The 19,483-nt window shown below is 42.7% G+C and overlaps 1 protein-coding gene across 12 annotated transcripts in view; it reads right to left on the bottom strand.

The window, feature by feature from the left end:
• The window catches only part of SEC31A (SEC31 homolog A, COPII coat complex component), a 59,098-nt gene extending 40,560 nt beyond the window's left edge, over nucleotides 1–18,538 (bottom strand). For 3 of the 12 annotated variants that reach the window (XM_081020681.1, XM_081020683.1, XM_081020689.1), the window contains exons 1-7: nucleotides 10,382–10,577; nucleotides 5,473–5,555; nucleotides 4,203–4,326; nucleotides 2,914–3,112; nucleotides 2,710–2,805; nucleotides 1,816–1,956; nucleotides 149–291 (exon numbers count right to left, since the gene is read on the bottom strand). In XM_081020681.1, the coding sequence (XP_080876807.1) occupies nucleotides 149–291; nucleotides 1,816–1,956; nucleotides 2,710–2,805; nucleotides 2,914–3,112; nucleotides 4,203–4,326; nucleotides 5,473–5,551 (782 nt within the window). In that variant the 5' untranslated portion in view covers nucleotides 5,552–5,555; nucleotides 10,382–10,577. Of the gene's footprint in view, nucleotides 1–148; nucleotides 292–1,815; nucleotides 1,957–2,709; nucleotides 2,806–2,913; nucleotides 3,113–4,202; nucleotides 4,327–5,472; nucleotides 5,556–10,381; nucleotides 10,578–17,240; nucleotides 17,268–17,688; nucleotides 17,758–18,184 lie in introns of those variants that run through there. The other 9 variants (XM_081020687.1, XM_081020688.1, XM_081020690.1 and 6 more) reach the window with 5 other exon arrangements.
• Nucleotides 18,539–19,483: the final 945 nt, after the last annotated feature.

Below are 19,483 nucleotides of genomic sequence, written 5' to 3'. Positions count from 1 at the left end.
TTTTGCTAAGCAATTTGTTTTTGTGGGACATAGCAAAATCCACATAGCAAACTGCTGCTAGCAGTGAAGGAGGATGTCATTAGCATTTTCAACGTCTGTCAACCATGCAGCTAGTCAGATCTGCGAGAGACCAAAAATATGCACATACCTTGCATGGCTTTCTAGAACACGAAGCGGAGAAGATGCAAATCGGAGGTCCCACATCTGGATTACAGGCAGCCTGTCGTCTTCCGAAGCCAGAACCATTTGTGTAGCGACATCAGGATGCCAGGCCAGCCCTGAGCAGTGCATCTGAAATTGTACAACCAGTGCTCTCAGTAGCAAGATCAAGCAGGCTTAAAAGAAACCAGACCGCTGCCTTCTATCCAAGACCTCCTTTGCACAGCTCTCTGCCAGTGCTGCTTACCTCTGCCTCTGCACTGGGCTGGGCACATGTAAAAGCTTTTGCCCATGTGGTTGGTCGCTCCCAAACCAGATGCAGACATACCATACAAGCACGCTCATGTCCCTGTATTAGCACAGGATGCATTGCAACATTTTGCAGTGGGTCCTACTTCCCTTTACCCTAATTTTGCAAGTACAGCCAATGGCCCATCTAGTCCAGCATCCTGTTCTCACTGGAGCCAAGCAGATCCCTTTGGGAGACCTGCAAGCAGGACCTGCGACTCATCCATACTGTATTTATGAATGGGCCAGCTCACAACCTGAACAGGCCAAAGATGGAGAGAAGAGGCGTGCACACCCCCTCTCCATGCATGTAAGAAAACACAGACAATTCACACTCCCTGCCACATGTGTATAGGCCCAATTTACAGGATTTTTCCCTGTACGAAAGGTGGGGGAGCAAAAAGATTGTGCAATGCTCACAACAAGTAGAGCACTTCATTAACTTTTATCGTTTTCAATCTTTTTGGGCTGGCCTTCAGGGTTACTCCTCCCAAGGGGAGCATACAACGATAAAACCATTTCCATTTTGTTACTCTATGTCAGGTGAGAGGAATCTTTTTTGCAGCTCATTATTTTCTGAGCAACCTGGGAAGGGGGAAGGGGGAAAGACATGCCAGTGGTGGGAGGTTCCAGAGGCAGAAGTGGGTGGGGGGCAAGGAATCTGAAATTTAACAGGGCACTAAGCTAGTTTTGATATACTCAGGGACGCGGGTGGCGCTGTGAGTTAAACCACAGAGCCTAGGACTTGCCGATCAGAAGGTCGGCGGTTCGAATCCCCGCAACGGGGTGAGCTCCCGTTTCTCGGTCCCTGCTCCTGCCAGCCTAGCAGTTCGAAAGCACATCAAAGTGCAAGTAGATAAATAGGTACCACTCCAGCGGGAAGGTAAACGGCGTTTCCGTGCGCTGCTCTGGTTTGCCAGAAGCTGGCCACATGACCTGGAAGCTGTACGCCGGCTCCCTTGGCCAATAAAGCGAGATGAGCGCCGCAACCCCAGAGTTGGTCACGACTGGACCTAATGGTCAGGGGTCTCTTTGCCTTTACCTTTAGCTAGTTTTGATACACTCTATCCTCCATTCAGACAAGCAAGAGGCACTGTAGGAGTTCCAGGACAAATTTAATCAAGGCAGAAACACTCAGAAGAAGCAGAGCCTGGGGCAGGGCAGCAGCTGTGGCCTGGAGAAACCCCCAAAGGCCTGGTAGAGAGGCTTGGGGGCCACATGGAGCCTCTGGGCCCAAGGCTCCCTACACTTCCTCTACGAACATGGGGAAGGAAGACAGATGCCCACACCTCAGAAGGAAATTTTCAACCAGCCTTAACAAATAATCGACTAGCGTGAGTGCCTACAACAAACTGGCTGAATGGTTACCCGGTTACTGTGGTCGCTGACTTTGATGATAGGTTCATTCTTCCTGAGATCCCACACTGTAGCACGGCCACTAGGGCTTGCAGAAGCCAAGATATGCTGGACTTGCCTGTTCCAAGCAATGCAGCTTATGTCTTCAGGAGGCTGTTGGAAACAGAACCCATCATCAGTTTCTCATTCTACATCACTAAAATACGCAATGTCTGGCAGACCTTTCTTATTATTAAGCTCTTCAAAAACTTGGCAGACCTCCATTGAAAATGACAATAAAAGCAGTTTCCCAACCTTGGGTCTCCAGCTGTTTTTGGACTACAACTCCCATCATCCCTAGCTAGCAAGACCAGTGGTCAGGGATGATGGTAGTTGTAGTCCCAAAAACACCTGGAGACCCAAGGCTGGGAAACACTAGTTTAACCTATTACCCTTAGTTCTCACTTTAAATGAGTTGTACCTGAGGCTCAACTCAAGTTTACACACACATCAATCAGTAATAATTTTAGCCTGTCATTTACTCAATAAAGCAGTCAGCTACCCTAAGTTTCATGGTTAATCCGTTCATCTCTACAATCTCCAAGCACTTTTCAGAAGGATGTATCATCACACAATTACAGGTTTCTCAAAAAGCTTTACAGGATTCTAAATGCTCCCTTCCACCAAAAGTATCTTAAGTAGGGGATGAGAACCTGTAAATCTCCAAATGTAACTGGACATCCAACCTCCATCACTTGACCATTGGCCCCACTAGCAGGGGCTGATGGAAGTTTGAGTTTGAGGATGCCTGGGGGACCACAGGCTCCACATCCCATATCATAAACAGATTGTAAGATGACAATTGCCTCATTCTCTCACCAACCAATCAAATGGATTTAAGACCTGGACAAAATATGTGTCTTGTACCTGAGTCTTGGCTCCTGGAGTCATAGGCGTTGCAAAATTGTTCAAGTCCCATATGTAGATCTCAGACTCATTTGCACCAGAGGCAACTAGGTTTGTCTATAAAACGGAGAACACACAATCAGGTCCATGCAATAAGGACTGAATATCATCTCAAGTGCTGCTATATTAGGCACTATGATTAATGTGCAGAAAGAAAGATCTAACCTGGAAGAGGTTGACATCCAGAGCTCTAACAGGCCCCGTGTGCTTGTCTTTCTGCGCAATCACAACTTCCTCTTCACCTGCCAATATTTTAGCTGGGTCATACAAAATGATGTTTCCGTTTTCGCCGCCGGCAATGAGTACCCCCGAAAGATCCCCATCAGATGCCATTCTGTGAGGACCCCATATCAGTTTGTGATACCTGCAAAACGATGTAAGAACATGAGAAGAGGTCTGCTGGATCAGGCCAAAGACCCCTCAAGCCCAGCACTTTGTATTCAGTGCAAAGTAATTCAATAAAACGGTCTTAAGTAACCAAGCCAGACACCTCCAACGACATTAAATCAGCCATGAAAGATTCATGGACTCTGTTCAAAATCAACAGGAGGAGGAGCGTAGTCTTTTGCATCTATGGACACCACCCAAGCCACTTTGTCCTGAGAAGCAGCCATTATTAGCTCAGCACAAGTGCTGCTGAAGCAGTAAACAGGTAGAATTATTCCCATTAGCTGAACGTACACTCAGGACAATTGTAGTTCTAGGAGAAGGAAATGCAAAAGTAGCAAGGAAGGAATTCATGGCCACCTTTACAAATAAAGGCCACCATTCAGGGCTTTTCTGCGGGGCCAGGAGCCTTGGCACATCATAAGAACATAGGATCTACAGCCCAGGAATAAGGAAATTGGCCCTCCAGGTCTTGAAAAACTACAGCCAAAGGGGGTTTGAATCCAGAAATTGATATGAACCCTGTTGTGGCCTCTGTGCTTAGGAAGCCAGGGAGCTGAGAGAGAGGGCAGAGCCAGCCAGAGCAGTACAGTCAAGCTACTCCTGACCCAACTGTTAATACGCCTAAGCGTGTTGCTTTCGCTAACATCTTCTTGCTCCCTCTCACCTCCAGGGACCAGCAAGTACAGGAGACACAGCAAGGACAGTAAGGCCCAGCTCTGTGTAGGGCTCTCTCTGCTGCAGCAGCATGTAGAGTCAGCCATTGCTGAGTTATGCCCAAATGCACAGTGGCATGACAGTGAAGCTGTGTGCTTTCTAGTGGGCAAAGGACCTTGGGGCTGGATGTAAAGCCACTAACAAACTTGGACAGGAGAGACTGATGGGAACCGCAGTCCAAAACATTTAGAGGGCACCAGTTTGGCGAGAGCTGGTTTATCATGGCATAAACTATCAGGAGGAAAAAAACCTCCAGATCTTAAAAGCTGTGCCCCTTTGATTGCTAATGCTCACATCCTGAGCTTTTCATTTACATAAGCAGATAGACAGTTTTTAAAGTCTGCACATACCTATGAGTGGATGAGAAAGTAGCACAGGACTTCATATCCAGCGATGGGTCAGTCAGGTCAAGTTCAAATATTTCCAGCGAAGCACTGGTACTGAAGCTTGCATCTAACTGCTGAGCAGATGTACCTGCAGAGACATGTGGAATGCCTTACTACTGATGTACTGTAAACATAACACTTGGGAAGCCCAAAACAACCTTGGCACACTTAAGGGAAGAGATAAAACCGAATACTGTTTTTAAAAAACTATTTTTAAAACACGCAAACACATCCTCATCAGATTTTGAATCTTTTTGCTGTTTGTGACATTACAAAACCTCCCTTTTTATACACCAGTTGTGGAATTTCTCTTGCCCTTAATAACGCTGGGAATTGCCAGGGAAAAGAAAGGATTTTAGTGCACCACTGTATAGTGTGGTGCTGAAGCCCTGCACAAGCCCACTGACTCTATTAAGCCTGCAATCCTGGGCACACTTAACTGGGTTTGAGCCACATAGAACACAGTTCAATGAACTAAACAGGTTTACATATCTAGGAGTCTGATTCAATAGATATGAAAGATAAGTGGATTTGAAATGTACAGAGGCAATGTACCTCTAAATACCAGCTGCTAGGGCTAAACTAGAGACTAAGGCTGTTGCCTTCATGATGAGCTTATGAATACACAGAGATACCAGCTGCTGTTAAGAAGATGAACACAGATGGATGTTGGTCTAATCCAGCAAAGCAAATCTCAAATTCACATTTAGCGCAAGTTCAAGCTAAGTGTTGTTATTTGGAGACCTTTGCTCTCCAATTAACAAGTCCAATAAGTAACAACTACAACAACTTTAAAAAGCCAGAACAAAAGCCCCAAACAAATACAGGCAAGGGCTTTGATTTACAGGTAAACCTTTTCTTCTTTGGGATGTGATTTTTATTTTTTTCTGCATGCTATTCTCACCATCTTTCAGCATTCAGAAGAGCAATATTTTAATGAGGGCTCAAAAAGCGCTCAAAATCCCTAAGTGGCTGGCATCAGAACTAAAGTGCCATGTCTGCAGACATCTGAATTAATATTTCAGATGTAAGCATGCTAGTATCAGATTTCTAAATGACCAGGTGACTGAGATTTTCCTCAGCTGGGAGCTTCAACTGAAGCCGAAAGGCTTGCCCTAGAGTGCCCCTAGCCATAAAGGGCAGGAGTCCTACCACTTGCAGAGGAGAATTCTGCTCATGGGACCTCTGGATCCAACACATGATATTTTCACATTGCAATGAAATAATAACTCACCAGTAGCCAAGTAGATGGGGTGATGGTGAGATGGACTCCATGCCTGCATGGCAGTACGGTCTATCTCTTTTAGCTTCATCCTGCTGAGAGAGTACAATACACAGACAGCATCACTACAGGAGAAGGTGAGAAACTGGACAAAAATGAAGACTTCACACACTCCGCTCTTAACCCAAAACTGTTCAGAGGAGGCAATATTTAAATCCTTCTGATTGGAAGAATAAAAAATAAGGTCCACGTTTGCGTCAAAGTAGTCTTCAGAATATTTACCAATACAGTGGTACCTCTAGTTACGAACGTGATCTGTTTTGGGGTGCCGTTCGCACCTCGAAAAGTCCGTAAGTAGAGCGCTGCTACAGCGCATGCACAATAGATTGTTTCTGCACATGCGTGAAGTGCGCAGATCGCTTCTGTGCATGCACGCAGATCACTTCCGGGTTTGCCGGGTTTGTAACCTGAAAAGCCGCAACGTGAAGCAAACGTAACACAAGGTATGACCGTGTTAAGAAATCCTAGACGAGTTTAAAACAGTAGACCACAGTGGTGGCTCCTCGCTTGTGGAATGCTCTTCTTAGGGAGTTCTTCTTAGGGAGTTCCAACTGCTCTGGCCCGAAGTCAGGTTGGGTCTGGAGTAAGCAAACTGTCTAAGCTGAAGGCTATAATGCAGCTCATAAATAAATAAACAAACAAACACACCTAATCCTCACATGGCACTCTGGTATGAATGATATTTCTTTGCTGTCCTCCTCACTAACAGCTTCATTCAAAACCAGAAATTCTTGCATGGCTCAATACCAACAGGGCATGTGGCTCTGAAGCTCTATATATGAAACTGACAGTGACGTTTTCCTGTTCCGTTTTTGATTAGCAGCGAGCTGCCAAACAAATTGTGGTTCGTTATGGTTTCTTAGAAAAAAGTTGAGTAGAAACCATGGTTTATGAAGTGAGCTTGTTTTAACAAACCATAGTTAACATTAACCACAGTTTAAGGTTCAGATAGAATGCTAAACTGTGGTTAAGCAAAGGCAGAAGCAAGAGCTTGCAGATTCCTTCTAGTGGCTGTGCCAGGTGACACAACATCAAATGAGCATTAAAACACTGTAAATAAAGGTTTTTGTTAATGTAACCTGTTCTGTGAACGTAACCCCTGCATAAGTGGGGAGACACCTTTATGAGAAAGGGGATTTTGACTTAAACTTCAGGAAGAACTTTCTGAGAGTTAAGAGCTGTTTGATAGTGGAACGGACTCGTTTGGGAGGTTGTAGACTCCCTTAGCTGGAGGTTTTTAAACAGAGGTTGGGTGACCACCAGAGATGGATGCTTTAGTTGAGATTTCTGCACTGAAGTGGGTTGGATTAAGATGACCCTCATGGTCCCTTTCAACGCTATGATTCTATAGAATGCTGGCATGCACTCATTTATAAGAAGAAACTGCAATCAAGTTCTGGAATACCATTATCCAAAATTCCACCTCCAGACCTCCACCTAAGTGCCAGCGAAAAGGACAACGTGGCCCTCACTCCGATGGCCAACTGCCTAGAATTTTGTTCCAACCACAGCTTCCTCTTAAAACGCTTTAGCTAAAACCTTAAACTGGAACTGTGTGATCATGCCACAAAAGCTTTAATTAGAACTAGAAACAAGCTAAAAGAAGAAAGTGTAAAACAGAAAGTACCACAAAACTTTCAGATAAGCATCTCTCAAGAAAGTACTTTCGAGGATTATTTGCCAACTGCTCAAACTGATATCATCAATGTTGAGTCTCCCTACTCCTTTTTACCCTATAATTCTTATAGGAGCACAGCATTGAAGGAAAGGATTAATATTTTAAAAACTATGTCTTGTGTAAATGTAGTCTCAGCAACAGCCTTTTTCCATAGCAAGGAAACTGAAGTGACTGTACCCCAACTGTGGAATGCTCTAACCACAGAGGCTCATCTAGTGCCCATGTTGTGGTCGTCTTGGTACCTAGTGAACAAACTGTTTATTTTCCCTTGCTTTTCACTACCAGTGCCTTTTCAATACTGTGTACCAACGCTGTTCTCTGTGATTGTTTTTAAAAAAACAACACAGGCTAATCTCTCGCTCAGTGTTAGATATTCCCTGGGTACAAAGTTGGCAACTGACATCTCCATCGAGCCAGTTTAAAAACCTCTGTCTCAGTCCATAGTTAATTCCATTTCCATTGTATGAATTTCTCCTTCTTGCACAAAGGGACAAGTAAACTGTTGTAAGAGCAAGCTAAAAGTCAAGCAATGTAGTTGAGATCATAGAATTGTAGAATTGTAGCACTGTCTTATATATCTGTGTTTCTGACATTGCTCTAACTCATTTGTCCAGCTTCTGCTGGTTTAAACATCGTACGCGTTGTGCGTAATCTATCAAAATCCTGTGTGCTCTTATGCTAAGAAAGTTGAGGCAATACAATATGTTACGTGTTCTCTGGTACCAATCCTACAACAGCTAACCACACCACTTCTTCATTTTAAGTACCGTACAGCTTTTAAAGTCACACTTCCTGAAACGACGAATTTTCAACAAATCATGCAACAGGAATCTAGGCGTGAGTTGCAGCGCTAGTCTATACAGTGAAAATGGAAGTTGATCTGGAGCCAATAAAGAAATATCATTTTGAAGCATCTTAAATATTCACTTTTCTTTAATAGTGACTGTTCCTAATTCTGCACATGCCCGCTTCTTCTTTAACTTGTGCATGGACAGCCAGTATGCTGCCTTTATTTGGGTGTTAGATTATGACAGGCCAGGGTTCAAATCTCCATTCAGTCATGAAGCTCACTGGGTGAGCAGCCTAAACTACCTCACAGGCTTGTTGTTAAAATACAGTGGGGAAGTCAAGAACCATGCCCACTACCTTGAGCTTCTTGGAGGAAGGATTGTGTATAAAAACAATAAATAAATAAATAAAATATTACTTTTGTCTGCTTAGTGCTGGACAAATTGCAAGTCCTCCAAAGAATTCAGAAAAATAATACAGTACTGGAGAGATATTTCCATTACTGAACTTTCAAAGTATCACTGCAGCCTTGTCTCCTGCTAGTCCTAGAGATACAAAGGAGTTTACAACCTTCCACGATGTCCAGCTACAAAGAAAGCTATTACTTGGCACTGTAACCTTTGATACTAGCACAGCACCAAAGGAAGTGCTGCCTCTCATTAAGAGAGATTAATAGGAAAAAGGGACCCAAGGTTACTGGGATCTCTTGAAATCTGTAGTCTTCAAACTTTGCAGACTTGGAACCTTCCTTTAATCCAAACATGCATTTGGGAACCCATTTGTTAATTTTTAATCATCTATTTGTATGGCAGTAACACTGCTGTTATGACCCAACCTAGCTCAGGCTTGCAACTCAGTACTGGATCCCAATTTACCAGTTGAAGATCACTGATAAGCCACCATGGTTAAGAAGCAGATGTTTCCTAAGAATATACAAGTCTGCATGCAAACCCTCTTGCTACCAACTGCAAATACAAAATCAATGGCACATACGCAAGATTACACTCTTGTTGTTCCATGGTAATTAATCCAAAACTAACAAGACTCCTAATTTTTGTATTAACATACATTACGGTCTGCCATTCAACAACTTAACACTGAAATGTGTGTATATCTGTGATATTACTAGCAGCCTCATATCCAAAAAACTGCAGCTTGATTCAAAATGGTATCCTACTGTATCCAAACATAGATGAGAACATGCTGCTTGACCCAGGAACCACTGTGCAAAATTTGATTACAATACTGTATCATAAAAGATGTCCAAACTCATACAGAAAAACAACTTTCCAAAATTCACTGCAGGTAGCAATTAACATTTTGCCATTTGATCACTAGCCTTATCTTTGGTGTGCCCTCCAAGGGTGGTAGATATTCTAAATTAAGTGGTCCAAAATAAAAGTGCCACTTTGTGTACAGACGGGAGGAAAACTCTTCTGAGTAGAAAATATCAGTGACACGCTCAAGATCGCTGAGAGATTTTAAATACAATAATCAACTGACTCTACAGCTTCCAGTATGTATTTCAAGACAATCGGAGAATAGGCTAAAACTTAAATCTGAAGGTCTTTGTCATGGTACACTAGCTGTAGAAGAAGGCACTTTATGCAATATTTCAGGGGTGGCCAACTCCCACTTCACCCCCTTTGATTTCCCTAACTTTGATTTCCCCTAAAACCTCAAAAAACTTTGACTTCCCAAAAAAAGCTCAACGACTTTGGTCAATGAAGTGGGTTGATCACCGCCAGTTTTTTTATAGTGGGAGTAGATCGCAGTCTCTTGGAAGTTGGAAAAGCCTGCAATATTTCAATGCGTGCTTAGCTGTTGAAGCCAGGATCCTAATTTTCAAGTATGGAACTAGGGAAGGGAGCAGCAGCTCCTTCAGGTGTATGAATGCAAAAAAATATGGATGCAACAGTATGATTTTGCTGATATGCTATTTCTCCAAGCCAAAACTTGTGCATGCCTAGAAACATGAAAGGGGAAAGGCCTGGGAAGGCTAAACTCGGGTCGATCCCCGAAGGGTTTGGAAAACCCAATGCTCTCTTGAGGGGGGAGCGAAGGTGCCCCCCAAGCCGATGCAACAAAAGGGCCGCAGTGCTAAAAATGCAGACAGGACGAAATCCCATTATGCATTTGCATTTCCGAAAAAGTGGGGAGGGAGAAGCCTCTTGTTAAAATCACCACGCCTAAACCGGGAGCCCCCGCTTTTTGCAAAAAAATAAACGAGGAGGGCGGGAGCCCCCTTTCTCGGCCGCCTCGCAACGCCAAGTTAATGGCTGCAATCCTAGGAAAGACGAGTCGCCAGGATGCGGCGCCAAACGAGAGCTGGGCCGAGTTTAAAGGGAAGCCCGGCTGGGACCCCCAACCCGCCGCCACCGGTCTCCCTCTCACCTGCTCGCCGGTCTCCCTCAGCCAGGAAAGTCAAGGCTGGGCTGCGGCCTCCTCCTCCGCCCGCAGGGCCCCAAGCTCCAACCCGCTCGGGCTTCAACGTGGCAGCCGGAGCACCGCCTCCATGCCGCCGGCTTCCGGGACGAAGTGGCACCCGCCCGCCCGCCGCTGGGGCTGGGCCTGCTTGGGGGAGGGAGGAAGGGGAGGAGGAGGAGGAGGAAGCCGGCAAAGGGCCGCTCGCCACGCCGCCGCCGCCGCCTCTGAGGGGAGAAGCCGCCACGGTGGACGCGCGCCGGGGGTCGGCTAGGCCGGAGGGGCTCCAAGTTTCTGCACTGGCTTTCGGAATAAAGATTTGCTTGCGGCAAGCCGAGGGTTTATATATATAAATATATATACACACACTATGAGGGTGTGTGTGTGTATATATATATATATATGTATGTATATATGTATGTATATATGTGTGTGTGTGTGTATAGATATACACAGTATATAGATATGTGTGTGTGTACATATATATATATATATATATATATATACAGTACATATACATATATACACACACACACATAGATAGATAAACACCCTCAGGGTATACAGTATATATAAAAAACACCCTCGGCTCGCTGCAAGCAAATCTTAAATATTAAAGTATATATTACATACTTTTATATATAGGGTGGATTTGATTTAAATCAAATCGATTTAAATCACTAGTCAGTAAGACTTGATTCAAATCTCTCTTTTACAGAAAGACTCATTCTTGCTGGTATAATATTTACAACCAGAGGAAGGTTTCATTTTTGGAATAATAAATTTTCAGAGTAGTTTTTACAGTTCTATCAAAAATTACTGATTTGGTTATACTATTAGAAATACATGGACAGATAAATATGAAATTATCGTGAGGTTTAATAAGTTAACTTTATATTTGGGCAACTTTTCTGCTGTACTTTATTGGAAGGAGAAAATATATCATTTCCTTAATAACAATTTAAAGGATTTTAGATTTAACTAAAATGATAACATTGTAGCATATGTAGCCATGGTTGTTAACTGTTGTTGTTAACTGATGTGGTTAAATGATTTTTAAAAAACAACACTTGTAGACTGAGTTTTAGCACACATGAAAAACGTAAAACAAATCCTTATTTCCTGATGAATAGCCTTTGGACTATAATGTAACTTAAATAGAAAACTATCTTTAGAAAGATTTTTCCTCCAAAAGCATTTTATTTTTAAAAAATCCAATTTAAACAAAAAAAAATCATTGATTTTTATCCACCCTGATATACTCTGATAGAAGCCACTCCTAGCAGTGCTCAATTTATAGCACAGAACAAAACTGCTTTGTAATATTGACCCTGGGGGGCAAAGCCTCCAACATTTCTTCTTTGAAAATAGGACTATCCTATTCTATCATCATGGCAATGGCTCAAGAGCCATAGACTATCATCATCATATTTATACCCCACGCATCTGACTGGGTTGCCCCAGCTTTCCAGCAGCTATAAAAAAATATAATAAAACACAAAACCTTAAAATACTTCCTTCTACAGAGCTGCCTTCAGATAGCTCGGGGGTTGCATAACTCCATACCTTCCAACATTTTTCCTGTGAAAATTAGGGACACCCTAAAGGAAATCAGGACATTCTGGGATCAGAATCAGAAACCGTGACAGCTTCTGTAAATCCGGGACTGTCCCTGGGAAACGGGGAACTTGGAGGGTCTGCGATGCAGCAAAATAAAGAACAAGAATCATTCCCGAAATATAAACGAGCCTCTTAAATACATACTTAAGTATGTATACAAACTCCATAAGAGGTGTGAGCTCACTTTTGCCTGGTAATCTCATTCATATTCTGTCTAATTTGAGACAAACTCATTTCCTCTTATCACAATGTTTCTTATCTTATGTTTCTGAGTTGAGATCCCTGCTCACAACCCTATGTCATGGAGAACTCTAGAATAGCCAATGCTCTTGAGAGGTGTGGATACTGTTCCTGGTTTTACATCCAAAAATATTATTTTGATATTATACTATGCTAAACTATACAGTTGCCATCCTCTCATCCCACACCCTTTGAGAACCATTGCTCTAGGTGATGGGGAGTGTTCATGGCGTTTTATATAGATGTACTGTACAGTGGTACCTCTGGTTACGTACTTAATACGTTCCGGAGGTCTGTTCTTAACCTGAAACTGTTCTTAACCTGAAGCACCACTTTAGCTAATGGGGCCTCCCGCTGCTGCCGCCCTGCTGGAGCATGATTTCTGTTCTCATCCTGAAGCAAAGTTCTTAACCCGAGGTACTATTTCTGGGTTAGCGGAGTCTGTAACCTGAAGCGTATGTAACCTGAAGCGTATGTAACCCGAGGTACCACTGTATATCAAAACCTCTGCACATGTGCAGAGTGCATTTACTTCCCCACTGCAGCTAGTGTAGAAGAGCGCTGCTGAATGGGGCAAAGGCCTAGCCCAACACTGCTTTCGAATGTCTGTGCCTCAGGGAACCGCATAAGCAGACTGTTAAGGCAGCCAGGCACAGCTAAAGACCCTGGACTTTAATGTTTATTTAGAATCACAGTATCTGATATACTAGGCTGACTGGTTTGGCCAGGAGTTTGAACTTCAGTCCAACACTGCAGAGGGTGTGCAATGGAGTCTGAACTCAGTGCACATAATTTGCACATTTAAGTTATCTTCCAGGAGGCAGCATTTTATGTGGGGTTGGAGGGGAGGAGACACTGCTCTTCTGACAGATATATAAAGTTTGTGTTCAGGTGTGCAGGCCTAATTAACAGCAGACTAGTGTTGTTTTTTGTTTTAAGTAGTTTGCCACTGATACACTTCCAGATATAGGTAGGTAGCCGTGTTGGTTTGCTGTAGTCAAAACAAAACAAAAAAATTCCTTCCAGTAGCACCTTAGAAACCCACTAAGTTTGTTATTGGTATGAGCTTTCGTGTGCATGCCTCGTGTGTGTATCTGAAGAAGCCTCGTGTGTGTATCTGAAGAAGTGTGCATGCACACGAAAGCTCATACCAATAACAAACTTAGTGGGTCTCTAAGGTGCTACTGGAAGGAATTTTATTTTGTTGATACAATTTCGACACACTTGTGGCTGAAATCCTATGAATGTAAACTTAAGTTGCACTGAACTTCTGTTAAAACATGACTAGCGTAGGAGTCTCACTCTTACCCTTTTCCCAAGGCTGCATATATAATCTTTAGCAGGAACAGACATGTGACACTTGCATTTTTCCATTTACATGAAATGTTGGTAGTTCAGAGGATCCCATGCTAGACTTCTGAAATAGCTACTCCAGGATTCATATAAAAGCCACCACAAGGTGTTCTCATTTACTAGGAGCTTTGGCATCAATTTTGAACCTGATCATGAGTATAGCATCCCATTTCCCACAGTAACCAAGAGGAACCCCACAAACAAGACACAAAGCTTACCAATCTGTGAGACTCTTATCCAATCACTAAATTTACTCAGAATCCATTTTCAGTAGATAAGCAGTCATTTCTTTACTTACACAGATGGGAGTTTCAAATACCTTGAATTACAAAGATTAGGCCAACACACGTGTTCAGTTCCCTGCTGAAACATTGTTTAAGCAAGCCTACTCAGTCCTATAATTTAGTTATACAAATATTTGTATGATTGTAACTATGATCATGTACCGTATTTTTCGCTCTATAACACGCACCTGACCATAACAGGCACATCGTTTTTAGAGGAGGAAAACAAGGGAAAAAATATTCTGAATGAAACAGTGGACGTATCATTTTTGTGCTTCATGCTGTGGCCACAGACATGTGATCTGATGGTGAATTTGGGGTGACCCAATGCAAAAATCCTGAGAATCCCTGTGGATCCATGCTTTGTAACCACGTTTTTGCACCATTGCAGCCCCAGGCAACAGTGGGTGCGTGATTTTGGGGGGGCAGGCTGTAGCCATGGACATGCTATGTGCTCTGATGGTGAATTTTGGCTGACCCAATGCAAAGATCCTGAGGATCCATGTGGATCCATGCTTTGTAACCACGTTTTTGCACCATTGCAGCCCCAGGCAACAGTGGGTGCGTGATTTTGGGGGGGCAGGCTGTAGTCATGGACATGCTGTGTGCTCTGATGGTGAATTTGGGGTGACCCAATGCAAAGATCCTGAGGATCCATGTGGATCCATGCTTTGTAACCACATTTTAAGTGGGGAGGGAAGGAAAAACACAGAAGGCTAAGAATGCAGGAGAGGGCTATAACGTGAGGAAAGGAAGGCAAAAGTTCCCCCCCACCCACCCACACAAGCCAGCCAGCGCGCTCTCGCTCTCTCTCTCTCTCTCCCATCTGCATGTTTTCCGGCTGCCTGATATTTATTTTTTTTAATTGCCTTGACAGAAGAAAGCATTTTAACTGCATTAAGAACTATTTAGCAGCGAAACCTAAGCTTTGCCATCCCTTAAGAGGTACAGACACTGTAATCTTCCAGATCGCATGAATTTACAGGCAAAACACTGTTTAAGGATTTCATCCTTTTAAATTGAAGAAAGCATATTTGAATGCTGTGTGTCCCCAAAAACAAAAAGCAGGAAGTCAAATCAGAATTTTAAGCTGAACCTGTAATCTCTCTTCCCTTCACAAACATTGTTCCCTCCGAAGCACAGAGAGGAAAGCAGACACTCTGCTTTCCCCTCTGCTTGCCTGGAGGGGAGGGGCTTTCCCTGCTCTTTGTTCCGTTTCAGCAAACACAGCAACGAAACAGAGCGGGTGGGCAGTAAGACCCTGAGGCAGAATGCAGGAAAGCAACCACTTCCTCTTTTCCCCTCTGCTTGCCTGGAGGGGAGGGGCTTTCCCTGCTCTTTGTTCCATTTCAGCAAACACAGCAACGAAACAGAGCGGGTGGGCAGTAAGACCCTGAGGCAGAATGCAGGAAAGCAGCTGCTTCCTCTTTTCCCCTCTGCTTGCCTGGAGGGGAGGGGCTTTCCCTGCTCTTTGTTCCGTTTCAGCAATCGTGAAGCCCGATTTGATTTTTGTCTGATTTTTCGGCTCCAGGGACCACACATTCGCTCCATAACACGCACAGACATTTCCCCTTCCTTTTCAGGAGAAAAAATCTGCGTGTTATAGAGCGAAAAATACGGTATATTTGTTTTTCAATATAGATTGCGGATTTTAGCTACCTTTTATCTACAATACTATTTGCGTATCATGTGGAAAGCTCTCTGAACAGGCAGTCTTTAAATCTGCTAAATAATAGACAAAGAAATAAACATTTATAGAAAGTACAAAAAATATTCAGAATCCACAGCTGGGCAAAGCACTGCATCCTGACTAATTCTGTACTTGTTTTTCCGTTCCCATGTCCTTGTGTACCATCATACCACACTTTAATGACATTTTGTTTGATACCACCCAACCATACATATTTCAGATTCTTGCAAGTACTTTGAATACATGATCTAACCTATTTGCCAGTTCCACAGCTGGGATATTAGTAAAATTTATTTAATAAAGTTTAGAATGCTAGTTCTGCTTCCTAGGCACAAACTAGAAATCAATCCACAAGACTTCATTGAAGGTCAAAGTATTTATTTATATCAATACAAAAGGAAAATCAGTATACAAAATGTGTCTTACAGAGATTGGTCAAAAGTTATACTTTTATAATGATTTCCCCTTTTCCATTTGGTCCAGATTTTATTCTGTTCATCCCACGCTTTCTAGACATGTGCCTGAGAGGCTCTTCTTTTATTTTTATAAGTTATTTTTGCATTTTCAAGTTTACATACAATAAGCAAAAGAAAAATAAACACAATAAAAACATAAAATCCCCTTTGAGTTCCCTCCCCGCCCCTCTTTGTGGATCCTCATCTAATGATTTTCCCTCTGCATCTCTTCGGTAACTCATCATTATAAATCCTTTGCCAATCCATAGTTCAAATTTTTACTACAGGTTTTCTGTCAAACCTACCAATGAATGTAATTGTTTACAATAATTTTTCAAGTAAGTTATAAGCTTTCCCCATTATTTATTAAAGCCAGCCTCTTCCTGGTTTCTAATTCTTCCTGCAAGTTTTGCCATTTCAGCAGAATTCATCAATTTTATCTGCCACTCTTCCTTAGTCGAACTGTGACTTCTTTCCATCTCTGGATATTTTCCCTTTTTTCCTTGGACATTTATCCACTCTATCCTCCACACAAGTGAATAATATCAGAGAAATCAAGACAGCAAATATCCAAACCACCCAAAAATCAAGCAGGAATTCATATTTTTTCTCAAGACACTTAAAACACACAGGAAATAGCTTTTAATTAGTAACCTCTATTTCAAGAGCTCAGGACTTAATTTTGGACACAACCGTTAAAAATGAACTTCCCTCTCTAGCATGCTCACTGTGGTACACCCCTATCTATCTTTTAAAAAATACTGGGAGGTGGGAGAATAAAAGCACATTATGCAATTCTACTACTGAAGTTAAAGCTGCTTATATGGGAAAACTATATGGGAACTATACATACACTGTTCCAAATACTTAAGGGAGCAGGGTACAAACGTTATATAACATGCACATATCTAAAAAGCTTTCTGTGTGTGTCAACTATGCACAAAATCTAGAATATTTACTGGAGCTGATTTGCACAATATTTTCTACCCATCTGAGCAAACCATCATGTTTTAATAGGAAAACAAATACAGTATGATCACAGCAGTACTTTTTGCAGCTACCCAAGACCACAGGATTGTAGAATGACAAACGATGCCTCCCTACAACTCAGATCTACTTGAATGGACAAGAGGTTCATGAGTATTAGCTCTTAATTTTGCCATTTTCACAAATGCTTTAAATGTTACCTGATTATCCTGGAAGATTCTTTATGCCTGAAAGCAGGAAAATGAATTCTAATTAAGTAAATATCAAAAGATAGCTAGAGATATAGAAAATACAATGTTCAAGAATCTGAAATGTTACTTTAAATCCTGTGTCCTCATCTTCAAGAATAGTAATCACAGCAAATCATGATGTGAACAGCAAAAAAAGGTTTAATCACTGGACACCAGGCAAGTACTACCAGAAATGAAAAATAAACCTACAATACTGATGTTGAATCTACATGAAATCATGTTCAATTTGGGAGCTTTTTTAAAAAGTAGATTCCACACATTTTAAGGATACTTTGTACTAAAACTTCCAAAACTCAACAAGGAAAATGATCATTTTTTATGACACTGGCAAAAACAAGTCCTCAAAATATAAAAGTACAAAACCTATGCCAAATGATGTTCAGAGCAACAGTCATACCTCAAGAAGTTTGGGACTCCTTGCTGTCATGAAGTCCCTATCTATGGAAAAAGCAATTCTCCTTTCCCTCTGCAACACAAAAAAGGGCATGTAAAACACATATTAAGACTACCTGCAAGTCTTATCAGAAGTGGGGGTGCACCTTCAAGCAACATTGAAGAGGTCTCGCTGCTGCCTCCACTGTACTGAATAACCAGGAGAACTAATATTCCAGTATTGAGTTCTGTCTTAGGAAGTTATGGCTTCATGGCTATGAACATTGCCCGGCAATTTGTGCCAAGTACCGTAATTTCTTCCAGCCATTTGGGCGGGGTATAAATAATAATTTATAAATAAATGCCAAATTATGATGATGATTATTCCTAACTTGTGTCTCCTGTTGCAACAAATGCTAAATTTGAAGGATTGGGGTGGAGGGGAGTTACGAGTTATGACAAGAAAACAACCACAGTACGTACTAAAGAGACTCTCCCTTAACCAGAAGAAATGGACCCACCTCATCACAGTGAAAAGTTCCATTCAAGCCTAAAGGTCTGGAAAAGAATACAGAAAACGGAGTGGGGGTCCCCAGCTTCCCCCAATAAATTGGAAAAAATTGTTTTGGGTACCCCCCCCCGGCAATTTTTCAAGTGCCTCTCACTAGACTCCAAATTAGTAGCAATTAAATACATTTAAATGTAATTAAATTAATACATTTAATTTTAAATTAAATACATTTAAAGGGGGGAGAGGAAAATAACAACAGTAGTCATAATAATCGTCCGCCCACACCGTTAAATGAACCTAAGTACAAAGCTACTGCAAACCCCTCATATTCTACGCAGAGACACGCTCTCCACCAAGGACGAAACCCGAAAGGAATTGAATTGCCAAAGCACGCGGGTATAGCCAACCTCGCGCCTAGCGCGGCCGTGCTCTCATTGGCTCTTAGCCGTACGCTGCTTTTGATTGGGTCCGGACATCCTCTTCCGCTTCCGGTACGCGGGTGAATTACGTTTTTGGGAATGATAGAAAGGAAAAGCAACCAATCGGAAGAACGGAGCCTTAAAGGAGAACTCACCAATGAGAAGAACGGTTATATACACACACGGAGAGGGACCGCGAGCCAATCAGAAAGGGCTTCAGGCAAGGAAGGGGAGCCAATAAGGAAAACGGAATCCGTCAGGGCGGCGGTTTGAACGGCCTTTCAACGAATGGTGGCGAGCACGTAGAGCTACGAAACAGGTAGACCTGCGTGTACGTTCCTCCTTGACGCGGGCGGTTTGCGAAACCCGCTCGTGCTTTCCATTCGATCGGGCTGTCACTACAAAGATGCCGAGCCCTAGAGCGACGCCGCTCTGAGCCCAGCGTGAGGGAGTGGGGAAAAATATTATTATAAGAAGCCTGTGACGTCCAGGAAGGAAGCAGTATGGCCTAGTGGCTACGGACTCTGACCCTGGGAGACCAGGGCTTGAATTCCCATGAAAGCTCCCCGTGTGTGCGACCTGGAGGGGGCGCCAGCCAATGCCTCTCTCGGCCTGTCCTACCTCACAGGCTGTTGTGAGGAATCAAATGAGATGCTTTGTTGCACAGGACTCCTTTCATATCCGTGTCATAATAATAATAATAATAATAATTTATACCCCGCCCATCTGGCTGGGTTTCCTCAGCCACTCTGGGCAGCTTCCAACAGAACACTAAAATACAATAACCTATTAAACATTAAAAGCTTCCCTAAACAGGGCTGCCTTCAGATGTCTTCTAAAAGTTTGGTAGTTATTTTTCTCTTTGACATCTGGTGGGAGGGCATTCCACA

The sequence above is a fragment of the Podarcis pityusensis genome (assembly GCF_964106645.2).
Source record: "Podarcis pityusensis genome assembly, chromosome: 9".
NCBI classification, from domain to species: domain Eukaryota; kingdom Metazoa; phylum Chordata; class Lepidosauria; order Squamata; family Lacertidae; genus Podarcis; species Podarcis pityusensis.
Note: the sequence above shows the minus strand (reverse complement) of the source record. Positions and strands in the feature narration are given on the sequence as shown.